Genomic DNA, 15,947 nt, shown 5'->3' with positions numbered 1-15,947 from the left:
GGCCCTGGAGTCAGGAGTACCTGAGTTCAAATCTGATCTCAGACACTTAATAATTACCTAGCTGTGTGGCCTTGGGCAAGTCACTTAATCCCATTGCCTTGCAAAAAAAAACTAAAAGAAAAATCACTTGCCCATAATCACAAACAAGTTTGTATGAGAGGCCAAATTTGAACTTAGATCTTACTGATTTTCTAACCATTTTTCTATGGAGAGTCCCCATGAAATGAGGCTGTCAGGACTCTTGTTTCTTTGGTTGATTCTTGATCAGGTTTTAGTCTTGTACTCTCTGAATCTTCAGGCCTTGATGGTTTTGGAAGTCAAGCATTGCATTCCTGGTTAACCCATGGGTTGTTTCCTCACTTGCTTTGACATTTCTGCTTTTGGACCTTGGTCAGTTTTCAGCACACTGTGTGCTCTTTCTCCTGGGCAGGTACCCACTTTTGGTATCTACCCTGGAAAGGTCCTCCACCCTTTATTGTTCACTAGAGGACTGCTGATTAGTTAGGAATCAGATAGCTAGCTCACTAATCTCCAATTACCTCTCACCTCCAGTAAATTCATTGAATTTGTACAGTTTGTGTGGCAAAATTCAACAGGATACCTAGAACTAGCACCAGACTCTTAGAATTTCAAAACCATAGGAATCCTTATAGAGGCAAGAGAGATCATCCTGTAGCTGAATAGGGAATCCATCTATGCTCTCTTTAATAAATGGTTCCCTAATGGGAAAGCAAGCAATTGGATAGAGGTTCTAGATGTACTGTACAGTCATCCAAAACATATTTCCATGTTAGTCAAAGTGTACATGAAAACACAGCAAAACAAAAATAAGTATAAATAAGAAAAAAATCAAATTCACATTTGATTTGCTTACAATATTGTTCCTGCTTCTGATCATGTAAGTCTTCCTAAGTTCTTCTGGGTGTATCCTGTTTTTCTGTTTCTTTTTTCTTCTTCAAGTCTTATACAAAATGAGAAAAAAGGAAATTTTTTATATAATTTATCCATGTATGTGAAGGGGGAGGGGGAGAGTAGGGAGGGATAGAATTTGGAACTCAAAACTAAAAAACATGCAAAAATTGTAATTTGTAGTTATAGACATGTAATTCTAGGAAAAATAAAAAAATATTTTTAAATGACTAGTCATTGTCTGTAATTGTCATTTCCCATGTCACAATAGTATTCCACCCCAACTACATACAACAACTTGTTTAATCTCTCCTCAGTTGAAGACATCACCTAAATTTTCAATTCTTTGCCACCACTAAAACAATTGCTAAAACTTTTTTTTGATCTGACAGGTAAACTTCCTTGTTCTCCTAATTGGCTTATAATATTACCATTTTGGGGGTCTAAATTCTATAAGCATTTCTACCTTATCTTGGAATAGAATGTGAGATGTTGATGTATCCCCAGTTTCTGCTTTACCATCTTCCAGTTTTCTCAGCCATTTTTATCAGGGTGAGTTCTTATCCCATAAGCTGGAATCTTTGGATTTATCAAACAGCAGGTAACTATAGTAGTCATTTACTTCTGTTTGATCCACTGAAATGCCACTCTTATTTCTAAGCCAGTACAAAATACTTTTGATGACTGATACTTTATAATATAATTTTAGATCTATTATGACTAAGCTGACTTCCTTTGCATTTTTTCCCATTAATTCCCTTAATATTCCTGACCATATGAATTTTACTTGCTATTTTTTGTAACTCACCAAAGTAAATTTTTGGAAGTTTGATTGGTATGACACTGAATAAGTATTATAATTTAGGTAGAATTATCATTTTTAATTATATTAGCTCTGCCTATCCATGAGCAATTGATATTTGCCCAGTTGTTTAGCTCTGATTTAATTTGTGTGAAAAGTGTTTTGTAGTTGTTTTCATATAGTTTCTGAGTCTGCCTTGGCAGAGAACCCCCCAAGTATTATATGTTGTCTATAGTTACTTTAAATGAAATTTCTTACTACTGTATCTTGTAATATATAGAAATGTTGATGATTACATAGGTTTATTTTGTATCTTGCAATTTTGCTATAGTTGCTAATTGTTTCAAATAGTTTTACATGATTTTCTGGGGTTTTCTATCATCATATCATATCACCTGCAAAGACTAAAAGTTTTGTTTCTTCATTGCCTATTCTAATTCCTTCAATTTCTTTTTCTTCTCATATTGCTAAAGCAAGCATTTTAAACACAATATTGTGTAATAATGGTGGTAATGAACATCCTTGTTACACCCTTGATCTTATTGGGAATGCTTCTAGTTTATTCCCATTGCAAATAATGTTTATTGATGGTTTTAGGTAGATGCTGCTTATTGTTTTAAGGAACATTCCATTTATTCTTATGATCTCTAGTGTTTTTAATAGGAATGGGTACAGTATTTTGTCAAAAAATTTTTCAGGGGTGGCTAGTTCATGCAGTGGATAAAGCACTGGTCCTGGAGTCAGGAGTACATGGGTTCCAATCCAGTCTCAGACACTTAATAATTACCTAGCTGTATGGCCTAGGGCAAGCCACTTAACCCCATTTGCTTTGCAAAAACCTAAAAAAGTTTTTTCAGCATCTTTTGAAATAATCATATGATAGGTTTGTTATTGATATGATCAATTATGCTGATAGTTTTCCTAATATTGAACCAACCCTGCCTACCTGGTATAAATCCAACTTCATCATAGTTTGTTATCCTGGTGATGACTTGTAATTGCTTTGCTAATATTTTATTTAAAATTTTTGCTTCAGGGGCAGCTAGGTGGCACAGTAGATAGAGCACTGACCCTGGAGTCAGGAGTACCTGAGTTCAAATTGGGCCTCACACACCTAATAATTACCTAGCTGTGTGGCCTTGGGCAAGCCACTTGACCCCATTTGCCTTACAAACCTAAAAAAAATAAAATAAAATTTTTGCTTCCATATTCATTAGGGAAATGGATTTATAATTTCTGTTCTCTTCATGGTTTAGGTATCAGCTCCATATTGGTGTCATAGAAGTAATTTGGTAGAATTCCTTCTTCATCTATTTTTTCAAATAGTTTGTATAGAATGGAACTAATTGTTCCTTGAATGTTTGGTAGAATTCACTTGTGAATTCATTTGACCCTGGAGATTTTTTTCCCCTGAGATGGGGTTAATTGAGTATTTAATTTCATTTTCCTTTAACCAGGCAATTTATATTTTTGTTACTATTTGTAATTGTTCATTTGTCAAATCTATTGAAAAGGAGAAAGTTTATGGCTAAAGAAGAAACAGAGAATAATATAAAAGACAAACTGGATAATTTTTATTACATGAAATTACAAAGTTTTTGCACAAACCAAACCACTGTGATCAAAATTAAAAGGAATGTATTAAGTTGGAAAACAATTTTTACAACTAATTTCTGATAAAAGGGCTCATTTCTAAATTTATGGAGAACTGATCTAAATTTATAAGAAAACAAATCATTCCCCATTTGATAAATAGTCAAAGAATATGGAAAGCAATTTTTCAGATGAAGAAATCAAAGCTATCTACAATCATAAGAAAAATTTCTCTAAATCATTATTGATCAGAGAAATGCAAATTAAAACAACTCTGAGGTACCTCACACCCATCAGATTGGTCAAAATGAATAAAAAGGAAAATTATCAATGTTGGAGGGGATGTTGGAAAATTGGGGCACTCATACATGGTTGTTGGAGTTGTAAACTGATACTATCTTTCTGGACAGCAATTTGGAATTATGCCTAAAGGGCAATAAAACTGGGTGCATATCCTTTGATCCTGTGGTCTGAAGAGATCACAAAAAGGGGGAATCCCACAAAAATATTCATAGCTAGCTACTTTTTTTGTAGAGACAAAGAATTGGAAATTTTATAGAGGCAAAGAATTGGAAATTGATTTTTGTTTCATAACATGATCAATATGGATCTATGTTTAGCAACACTATAAATGTAACACCTAGGGAGAGGAAGAAAGGAAGGAAGGGAGGGAGAAAAATGTAAAACTTAAAACCTTGCAAAAAAAATTGATTGGTGAAAATGACCATTGCTTGTGATTGTAAAAATAAATGAAATATTTAAATTTTTTTTTAGGTTTTGCAAGGCAAATGGGGTTAAGTGACTTGCCCAAGGCCACACAGCTAGGTAATTATTAAGTGTCTGAAGCTGGATTTGAAGTCAGATACTCCTGACTCCAGGGCTGGTGTTCTATCTACTGCGCCACCTAGCTGCCCCTTGAAATATTTAAATTTTTTAAATTATTTTTGAATATGTAGCCCCTTTTTCTCATTTTTTTTTTAAATCTCTTTGGGATACATACCTAGAAGTGGTATTGCTTGGTCAAAGTGTGTATAGATCAGCTATTATCTAAATTTTGTTTTTCCCCAGTAACTGGCACCAATATCCATATCAACTGACTTTCTAGATTCTAGAATAAGTCAATAGTTAGGAATCTGTTTTTTTTTAAATTTCTACTAGTTTTAATCCATTTTACACCCTGTCAGTAGATTAATACTCTTAGAATACCAATTTTATTAAAAGAGTACCTGAGCATTCTGAGTCCATGCCCCCACCCTCCCTCCCACTCTAAAGCCAAAATGTGAGCAATTTTCTCCTCAGGTTTGGTAGTTTCTTCCATACTAGTAGCTATCCTTCTTCACTGTAAACCTATGAAGAGTCCATCCCTGTGTGTGAGGCCTAAAGGAACTCCAATTGCTTCCCTAAAGGCCAGCTCCTCCACTTGGGACAGGATCACAGAGTTTAATTTTTACCTGTTTTCTAAGTTTCTAGGGAACCAACAGAGTAAAGTCATAAGGGCTTTGACCTTGTCAGAAGAACTGAGTTTAAATAGTAATCTTGTAGCTCTGGACCTCTGGATGAGTTCACGGACTCCAGGTTAAGAGTTACTTAAGGCCCTGGACTAGAGATTTAAGTTTCTTTTTCAAATCTATGATTCTGAAAAGAGAATTTATATTCCTGAGTCACATCTCAAGGGTCCAAGTCTCCTGACCTTCCAGTACCTGAATCATATTGACTTCAGAGATTTGCCACACCTCCACCCCTCAACTTCTTCCACTTTCTCCTCCCCTGTCTGCCACCTTCTCTTCAGAGCAGTCATATGGCACTCACTCCTTCCTTTCCATTCTAAGCCCCATCTCCACTCTGTGACTGATTTAATCTTCTATTCCCAGGCTCTCAGTCCATTGGGAAGTTTCTTGATGACTTAACTATTCTTCCATGAGTTCTTTTACCCTTATTGCTAAATGAAGTCATTCTGGCCTACCTTGGTCACTCCTGCCTTTCTTCCTAAATTGTCATCCAATTTTAATTATTTATCTAATCCATTTGCATTGTCTTCCCTAGCTAGATTATGAACTCATTTTAAGAAAGAGAGCTGGGGCAGCTAGGTTGCACAGTGGATAGAGCACCAGCCCTGAGTCAGGAGTACCTGAGTTCAAATCCTGCCACAGACACTTAATAATTACCTAGCTGTGTGGCCTTGGGCAACCCACTCAATCCCATTTGCCTGGGGAAAAAAAACCTAAAAAAAAGAATGAAGGCTGTGTCACTTTTGTCCTGTTTCTTCAACTTCTAGCAGAGCCCTGGAGATTGTAGAAGAGCAATAGATGCATATAGTTTAAATGATTACAGTCTCATCATTTGCATAGCTAAATATCTGCCCTCTCTTCATGATTTTTGTTTAAACATATTACTATTTATTTCTTTAAATATTTCTAAATTACATGTAAGATATTTTTTAACATTCATTTTTGGAAAATTTTGAACTCCAAATGCTTTCTCTTCCTCCCATTCCTCCTCTACCTCCTGGGTAGGTAAGCAATTCCCCTTCCATCTGGTTCTGTGGTAAGGAAGTTCACCTAAGAGAACACACTACAATGGAGGGTAGGCAGCCTGCCAAGGTAAACAGGGTGGGTAACATTGCTAAGTCACACTAATCATAATCTGTACATTTGACTAGGACAGATAAATTCCATGAAAGGATCCCAAAGAAAATGGCTCTATGCCACTTACTGGGTATGCCCTGATATCCCCAGAACAATGTACAGGGTAAGAATAACATTTGAATAGGAGACCTTGGTACAAGGCCTGGTTCAACAGGTAACTAGCTTCCCAATCTTGGGTTAAGCTTGACTCTTCCTGGATGTCAGTTTCTTACCCTATAAAATGAAGGAATGGGTCTTTTCTGTCCTGTCATTCAGAGATTCCATAAACACACTTTTAACATTCTCAACAGCTAAGCCAGTCTCTGCTCCCCTCTAGTAAACAAAAGATTGGTTATAACTTTAGAACTGGAAGAGACTATAGAGATCATTTCAATTAGCTCCCTTATTAGACTGGGGGGGGCAGAAATGAGACCCATAGAAATTAATTGACTTTTCCATGATTAATATGCAATAGAGTCAAGATTAGAACTGGAGATCCTCTAATCTTACACTGGAAAAAAATAAATAAATTTTTATTGAAATCTTTTGTTTTTTATATGACCTAAATTCCCCTATTTGACCTTTTCCCATCTCAGAGAACAACCCCTTATAGCAAAGAAAATTTTGAAAAATATAAACAAAGAAAAAGAGGACCCCAGTTGATAAATGGTCAAAATATATGAAAAAGAAGTTTTTCAGATGAAGAAATTAAAGCTATCTATTGTCATATAAAAATGCTCTAAATTGTTGATAATTAGAGAAATGTGAATTAAAGCAACTCTGAGGTACCACCTCACACCTATCAGAAGTGTTAGAAAGGAATATTATCAGTGTTGAAGAGGCAGTGGGAAAATCAGGGGAGAGCAATTTAAAACCATGCCCAAAGTGCTATAAAACTCTGCATATATTCCCTTTGATCCAGCAATATAGATCTATATCCCAAAGAGATTATTAAAAAAGGGGAAAGGATCCACCTGTACATAGATATTTATACCAATTCTTTTTGTAGTGACAAAGAATTGACAATTGAGGGGATGCTCATCAATTGGAGAATGCTTCAACAAATTAATAGTATATGAATTTGATGGAATACATTATTCTGTAAGAAATCATGAACAGGTGGATTTCAAAAATACCTGGACTTACATAAAATGATGTTGAGTGATATAAACAGAACCAGAACATTGCACAAATTAACAGCAACATTGTGTGATGGTTAATGATGATAGATTTCCTTCCTCTCAGCAATATAGTGATCAAAGAGAATTTCAAGACTTGTGATGGAAAAGGCCATCCACATCCAGAGGAAAAACTATGGAGTCTGAATGCAGACAGATCATTCTATTTTCAGCTCTTTGAAATTTGTTTTATGCTTTTTATTTCTCATGATTTTTCCCTTTTGTTATGATTTTTCTTTCACAATATTACTGATATGGAAAATGTGTGATATTATTAGTTATGCATAACCTATTTCAGATTATGCACTGTCACAGTGAGAGGGGAGGGAAGGGAAGGGAGGGAGGAAAGGAGAAAAATGTAGAACTTAAAATCTTACAGAAAAATGAATGTTGAAAACCTCCTTTACTAGGAATTGAAAAAATAAAATTAAAGTTAAAAAAAGAAAAAAGAAAATAAAACAAGTTTCAGGAAGACTGATCAGTTGAAACTAATATACAGCATTGAAAAAAACTAACACTATATTACATTATCACTGTCTCCCACCAACCCTGCTAATTCAGTAAAAGTATGGAAAGGAGACCTCTCATAATTGTTCTTTAGAGTCATGATTGTTTTTGGTTATTTGTCATTGTTTAAAATAAATTATATTTATATATTTTTTACACAATCAAAATGTCTCCCAGAATTTTTCCCATCACCCCCAGAACTATCCCAAATAACACAATTTTAAGAGAAAAAAGAGAAATCATAAATTCATCTATATACTGAAAAAGTCTGAAACTGTGTGCAATGTTTTCCATTGGGGACCTTCTACTTCTTCCAAAGAGTGGGTTGTGGATGTCTTTTCACATCTTTCTTAGAGTAAAACCTATTCTTTGTAATTTTGCAACATTCGTTTTTGATTTCATTGTGCTTATTCTTTCCATTTCCATTGTTGTAGTTACTGTATAAATTATTTTCTTGGCTCTGCTTACTTCACTCTACATCAATTCACAGAGATCTCTCCATGTTTCCCTGTATTCATCCTATACATGATTTCTTCAACTTTCCCTTTTCAATTGAAATTTCATTTTATTTTTCTAATTACATGCAAAGGTAGTTTTTCAAAATTTATAAATTTGCAGATTTATGAGGTCCACATTTTTCTACCCCCTCACATCCCTCCCCGCCATGACAGTGAACAATATGGTAAAAAAAAAAAGTTGTACATATATAATCGCCATGCAATAATTTTCTTACAACACAACAATATTCCATTGCTTTCATGGGCTACAATTTGTTTAATCATTTTACAGTTGATGGCTATGTACTTTGTTTCCAATTCTTTGGAAGCCCCAAAGTGCTGTTTTTGATCACTTTTCACTTATCATAAAAAGTGCTACTTTAAATATTTTATTGTATATGGAGCTTTTCTCTATGTACCAGAGAAATTGGGAAAGTAAAAATAAAAATAGACAACAGACACATAAAATTTCTTGAAATTCAAAAATTTAGAAATTTTTGAAGAAAGTAAATGGTTCAGCTGAGTACTAACTAAATCAGTTAATACAGTGGAAGATAAGGAAATGACATAACTAGCTATCTAAACCTGGAAAAGTAGCTCATCCTCCATTGCCTCCAAAGAAATGAAAAGATTATTAGAAAGTCTCTTAAACCTTTCCTAGTTCTACAATTTTCTACTCTCTTCCTTCTCCTCCCCACCCCAGGTCTCTTCATTCACTCCTGCAAAATACTGTCTTTAAATGGAGAAGAATTATAGGATTTATAGCCAAAAACCTTATTTGCTCACACAACATAGAGTATTTGAGTTCCAAGGACTGGTCCAATCCCTTAATTTTACAAATGAAAACTGAAATGGTTTCTCCAAGGTCACCCAGTAAGTTAAAACTAAAGTCTCCTTACTCCAGAAGTAATCAATCCTTACTTTCCATTACAGTATGTAAACTGGGCTCATAGAACTTAAGAACTGGAAGGATTCTTGGAAATATTTTGCTCTATTCTCCTCATTTTACATATAAGCATAATGATGATGTTTGTTCTTTGTAATCTGAGGATTATACTGTCACAATAATGATGACATGACTTGTACATTATGTTTATTATAATGAGGGAAATATCATGCAAAGGCATCCTTCTTTGCCTTTTGCAGAACCATTTCACCCCATAGCCTGGTTTTTTAGGAAACAGGACATTGGGAGAAGGTCTGGATGCTGGGGGGAACCTTGGCATTGTGGATATGATTTCCCTAACCCAGAAAAGGGATCTGACTTTCCTAAGGTCACATAGTCAGCCACAGAACCTCGAATCAAAGATATGTCTTCTGTCTCCAATTAGAAGTTATCTTTTCACTGTATTTGAGTAAGTAACCATGTAACTCAATTGAACTTTTAAAGAAAAGCTTTTAATTCCCAAATATTTTCCCCATACTTTTGAAGTCAGTGTGAGTGAACACCATATTAGGTTTTTAGAATCTTATGGTAGCATTGGTTGTAGACTGAAGTAACACAGTAGACACCTAATAAATGTTTATATACTGAATCATCCTCTCTTGTTTTCTTTTTTCCACATTAAAAATAAGTTTTATTCATGCTTTTCAGTTTTTATATTTCCCATCATTTACAGGTATGAAAGGAAACACATATACGCACACAATATTAAAACTTTTCTTTAATGAGCAAAAAGCTTCCATGCTAAACCCAACCTCTACAATTCCTATTCTAGCACCATGTGCAGCAATCTATACCTCCAGTTCTTCTCCCTGTGATGGGCTTCTTGTTCCTTTTCTGCTTGCTAGGATAATTGGGTAATAGAATTAGGATTCTATTATTCTATATTTTTATTCTATTATTCTATAATTCTGATAGAATTCCTATAGAATTCAATGGTATCCTCCTGATTTTACTTGCTTAGCCCTGCATCACTCTTCTCATGTGTGTTGCCCTGAGTCCTTCAGAGTGATAATTTTTTTAACTGCATAATCATATGTCAGTAGAGAAGTAGTGTGACTTAGATGATGGAAAGTTGCCTTTCAGATACAGGAAAACCAAATCTTTTTTTAGGTTTTTTTTGCAAGGCAAATGGGGTTAAGTGGCTTGCCCAAGGCCACACAGCCAGGTAATTATTAAGTGTCTGAGACCAGATTTGAACCCAGGTACTCCTGACTCCAGGACCAGTGCTTTATCCACTACACCACCTAGCCACCCCTTGAAAACCCAAATCTTGACTGACATACATATTTTATAATTCTCATCAAGTGACTTAAAATCTCAGCATTCCAGGCAACTGTTAAGACTAGAACATACAGAACCATCATCTATTTGCTTTGGTAGAGAGAATTTCTTTACCAGGACAACCCAGGTCCTCCTGACTCCAGACCCAGGGCTCTATCTACTGCGCCACCATGCTGCTTCTGAATGGGTCATTTTTAAGTTTTATCTACATAAGTTCCTAGATACTTATCCCCTATATAAGTTTCTAGATATTGTATATGTTTTTGGTTATTTTTGGATGAAATTACTTTTTCTGTTATTTCTTACTTTTCTATGTTATTTAGAAATTAGAAAAATACTAATGTTGTTTGTGAATTTATATTCTATCCTTCTAATTTGCATAAATTATTCATCTTAATACTTTTACTGATTCACTAGAGTGAAAGGCTTACTTTTATATGTTCCCAAAAATGGTATTGAAATATGTAGGAAGCATTGACTGCATAAATTTGTAAAAGTGGCTATAGTAGAACTGTACCAATTTAGTACCTGCAATAGAATTTCATTCTGTAATCTATGTTGGATCTAGAAGGGAGAAAAGAAATAGGCCTTTTGAAATTACTAAGCTAAATGTGAAAAAAAAATTTGCCTGATTTCTTATGGTTTAATGGATGTCATAATTATTGCCTTTCAATGGGTATGAGAAAAGGTGAAAGGAGGAAGAAAATTTGAAACTGAATATCAAAAAAAATTACTAAGCTAACTGATAACCACTTACTTTGTCAATATTGGGCCTTATCCTATAAAAGACAACATCAGACTCCCAGCTTGGACACATCATCAACCAAGCCTATTTCTGGGAAGAAGGGAGGTCAAGAGCTTAGATAAAATGTCAGAACTGGAAACTGCCATGGGAATGCTCATAGATGTCTTTGACCGGTACTCAGGGACTGAAGGCAATAAGGATACTCTCACTAAAGGAGAACTAAAGACACTCATGGAAAAAGAATTCCCTAACTTTGTTAAGGTAAGATTTTATTACTGAGCTCCCATGGAATAAGTAAACTTGGAATCAGGAGAGATGGGTTCTAATCCCAGATTTGCCATAAATTATTGACAAAACAGATCACCCTCTTAGCATATCAACTTCTTCAGGAAATTGGGATGGCAGAAGGAAGGTTAAAGGAAGGAGTACTTGAGAATGAGAAAGAAATTTTTAACTTCCCTCCCAGTTCTATGTGTATGATTATATGAGATTCTAGAAAACTTGACAATTCCTGACCAGGCAGAATGTGCTTCTGGATTTTTATTAGTTACATTTCTCATTTTCAAAAAACATTTAATAATTTTGCAAAGTTCCTTCTCCATAAGATTGAAGTTTCTCCTGGACTAATTTGGAAGGGTTTTTTTTTAGATTTTGGGGGGTTAAGTGGCTTGCCCAAGGCCACACAGGTAGGTAATTATTAAGTGTCTGAAGCTGGATTTGAACTCAGGTACTCCTGACTCCAGGGCCAGTGCTCTATCCACTGTGCCATCTAGCCACCCCCTGAAAAGGTTTTATAAATGTAAGGTTCCTATTTTTATTGCTTGAATTATTCATATTGTTATCCCTAACTTACAGATGAGGAAACTGAAGAGCAATTAAAGTTGAAGCTTTCCTAAACTTTCATTGCTTAAGTAGCAGAATTAGAATTAGAACCCACATATCTCTGACTACAGGTATTCTCAGATTTATACAAAATGTTGGTAATTTAGAAAAGGATTGAAAAATATTATTCATCAAGCCTACTCAGCCAACAGAATGAAAGATATAGTGCAGCTTATCAATATTGCCAAAAAGTAGATCATCAAAAATGACCCCAAACAAGTCTCTTTTTAATGAACTCTACACATCTTATTGAAAAAAATCAGTAATGTGGAACAATGTTTTCCCTAAGTATACATGTATGATCTATCTCAAATTCTTCAGATCTCAAGGAAGGGCTTGCAAAGGAGGGAAAGAATTTGGAACTCAAAATTTTTAAAAAGAATGTTAAACATTGTTTTTACATGTAATTGGCAGTAAACAATATTTTTTAAAAAAGAAATGCAGTTGTGACAAAATATCTGTGCTTGAAGATGTTTCAGTACAATTTCCTCATTTTACAGAACAGGAAATTGAGTCTCAGAGTGATAAAGTCACTTTTTCAAGGTTCTGCAGAAAGTGGTTGAGAGGGGAGTATAACCCAATTCTCCTTACTCTGAGTTTAGCTTTACACTATTTACACTATTATATCTAAAATGAAATTTATTAGTACCCTGTCCTTTCAAGTATGATATAAGCATAAGCTCTTATTGTTAACAGTAACAATACATAAAATCAAAAAATGTTAAAGCCTAATGAAATCTTAGGGCCCAAAAAGTCACAGCAGAAGGGGTCTTAGGACATTGAATATTGAATACTTTAGCCCTAGATTAGTAATTTTTGCTGGCCAAGGGATCTATAGCTCCAAGTATCTGGGGATTATATAAAGAGGTAACAACATAATATAATATTACCTTCATACCCTAGGAGACACATTTGTGTTCATGTCTATATCATGCTCTTATTGAACATCACTATTCTGTTCAGTTTTCATTTGCACTTGTTTTATTGTTTCCAGCCTCCTGACTTTTGGATGTTTTTCACCTTGGTTGGCATTTTAATTCTATTTTTCACACATTCCTTACCATATTCATTTAAAAGGTCAAGATTATCATAGCTTTGGAGCTCTAAGTAGGCTTATAGTTCATCTAGTGCAATCTCCTCAATTTTTCAGAAAAGAAACGCTTAATCCCAAAGCCTTATCAAAAATATTAAAAAGGTGAGGGAGTAAGACAATACAAACCTTAACATCCCCTTTAACTCTATAGTCCCTTGATCTTAGGCTTTCTTCTTTTGGAACAGCAAGAAAACTGAGACTCAGAAATTCTAAGTAAATAATTTCAATTCACATTTCTTTTTTGGTAAAATGAGAACAACCCTATAAAAATTATCTTCCTCTCAAGTTTGTTGAAAGGGAAGTACTTTGTAAATGGAAAAGAACTCCAGGAATAATCTTTGCAATTATTCAAATGTGAGTCGGACTATAACTGAGCCTCCCTCATGGTTTCAAGGAGTCTTCCTTTTTCCCAAAGTCATGTCAGCAAGAATTGCAAAGTTTCCACTTCCCCAAAGTCAGTTGGTAACAAAGTTTATACAGCACTGTGCTGATTGATCCCATAAGGAAGGATATAGAATTATCTCTCTGAAAGTGCAAGAATGGGGTTTGAAAATACTTTGCACCAATTGCATAGATACTTGCAGAAAGATTGTGAGCCCAGCTATCTAACCAAGAGGTAGTGGGCTGGGGATGGGGACTGCATTAGAGACTAGAATAAGTGCATTAGGCAATTTGTACTCCTTCTAGGGCTATAAAACTCATGTTACAGAGGTTGTACCCTCTTCTTGAGAAGAGCAAATAAACTCCTTTTAGTTCTTCAGTCCAGGTCTTCTGACACAGTTTTGATCCCACCCAAATGTATGTAGTTTTTCACGTTTTTCTCATACACAACAACCTTCTTTGTTAAGTGGCCCAGATGTAGTTTTCTCTCATTTTGTGTATAAAAAGACAAAGGAATATTATTATGGGAAAAGTTTGCCCTTGGGTGGGCCTTCCCCTGTTGTCCTTGCATCCACCTCTTCTTTCTCTTTCAGAATGGAAAGAATAATGATCAAGTTGAGAAACTATTCAAGAATCTGGACAACAATGGGGATTCTCAAGTGGACTTCAATGAGTTCATCATCTTAGTGGCTGCTCTGACTTCTGCCTGTCATAAGTACTGTCATGAGAAAGGATCTAAATGATTATAGGCCAGCCAACCCAAGATGACAGAATCTTATGTATTGGAAAACATATGGCTGTTTAGAATTGAAAGGCTTAATCTCATAACAACCCCCCACCTCACTTGGTTTTTATGTTTCCAATCTACTGAATAACAGTTCAATGCTCTTGGTCTCAAATAAGCATGTTTGTGTTAATTATTTTATAAAGTAGCAAAACCCATTAATACTATTAGTGATGATAACCCAAAGAATGTAGAAATTGGGTTTTTTTAAATCTCTGTTGAATTGCTTTAAAATGTTCCTGCTTAAGATGGTACACTAACTTGCTGTAAGACATGGCTAATTATTGAACTGATTCAGGTTCATCCGTTATAAAAAGCAAAATAAAGATTGAACTAGATCTGGGCTTCCTTTCTCTTTTTTTGCATGTGTGTGTGCAGGGGGAGGGGTTCAGATGTTTACTTTTATGATTTTTTTTAACATTCTTTTATTTTTAAATTTTAAAGTCCAAATTCTCTCTGGCCCTCCCCTTTTACCTGAGGGGATTGAGAAGGCACACAATAGGATATCAGTTACACAGGTGCAAGAAGTCCTTGAAAATAGTTTTCAAAGGAGTCATATTAAAGATTAAAAAAGAGGGGTGGCTAGGTGGTGCAGTGGATAAAGCACTGGCCCTGGAGTACTTGGGTTCAAATCTGGTCTCAGATACTTAATAATTACCTATGTGTGTGGCCTTGGGCAAGCCACTTAACCCCACTTGCCTGGCAAAAAAAAATTAAAAAAGAGAGATACTTATACTTCCATTTGCACTCACATAGTTTAACCTCTCTCTCTCTCTGGAGTTGAATAACATTTGTATTTATCTTGTATGAGGAATGTAGGGGTGCTGTTTCCACAAGAATGTGAAGGAGATTGTTAGTTTACATTGAAAAGACTAGAGTCTGCCTGTATAGGTGCCTATGGGTAGGTATGTGAGTATAAAACAAGACTTAGCCTCAACCAGATCAAAATCTGAGATTAGATCAGGTCCGCCCCACCTAGTTCTGATTTAACCTGCCTGTGCATTCTCTAGGAGATTACTGTTCCCTCCCCTGTGCTCATTAGTATGATGAACCTGGCAGAGAAAATCTATGGGGGCAAGTGTACCAGTTAGATTGGGACTTCAGCCAATGTTTGACACTAAGAGGTAGATAAATACTTTTCAAAAGTCATGAAAGACCTAGCAATTCCAGGATTCAACATCCCTTTTTTTTTAGGTTTTTTAAGGCAATGGGGTTAAGCAACTTGCCCAAGGCCACAGGGCTAGGTAATTATTAGTGTCTGAGGTTGGATTTGAACTCAGGTACTCCTATTCCATGGCCAGTGCTCTATCCAGTGTGCAACTGTGCCACCTAGCCACCCCCTCACCCTCATTTCTTTCAAGAGTGGTGGATTGGGGCAGTCAGATGGTACAGTGGTTAGAGAAACAGCCCTGGAGTCTGGAGGACCTGAGTTCAAATGTGTCCTCAGACACTTAATAATTGCCTAGGTGTGTGCCTTTGGGCAGGTTGCTTAACCCCATTGGCTTCAATAAATTAAGTTGGAGAGAGGTGGTCCTTTTAATCAAGTTGTCTTAATAAAAGGTATTTTAATAACTCTGGACTAAGTATTCAAGAACCAATTATAACATCTTGAATCATGATATTGATCAGAGCAGCCAAGCCTTTCACAGTTGATCATCCTTGCAACATTGCTGTTAATGTAGCAGAATTAGATCCAGGAATATGCATTTATCAATATGTTTATAC

General features: G+C 35.4%; 1 protein-coding gene across 1 annotated transcript; it reads left to right on the top strand.

Annotated features, from left to right (window-relative positions):
* The first annotated feature begins 11,205 nt into the window (after positions 1–11,205).
* On the top strand, positions 11,206–14,181 carry S100P (S100 calcium binding protein P). Its single transcript, XM_074227353.1, has 2 exons — positions 11,206–11,343; positions 14,032–14,181. Exons 1-2 carry the CDS (start codon positions 11,206–11,208, stop codon positions 14,179–14,181), a joined length of 288 nt encoding a protein of 95 aa, XP_074083454.1.
* The last annotated feature ends 1,766 nt before the right edge of the window (positions 14,182–15,947 follow it).

The sequence above is a fragment of the Macrotis lagotis genome, chromosome 3 (genome assembly GCF_037893015.1).
Source record: "Macrotis lagotis isolate mMagLag1 chromosome 3, bilby.v1.9.chrom.fasta, whole genome shotgun sequence".
Classification (NCBI taxonomy): domain Eukaryota; kingdom Metazoa; phylum Chordata; class Mammalia; order Peramelemorphia; family Peramelidae; genus Macrotis; species Macrotis lagotis.
This window is presented reverse-complemented; position numbering and strand designations above follow the sequence as displayed.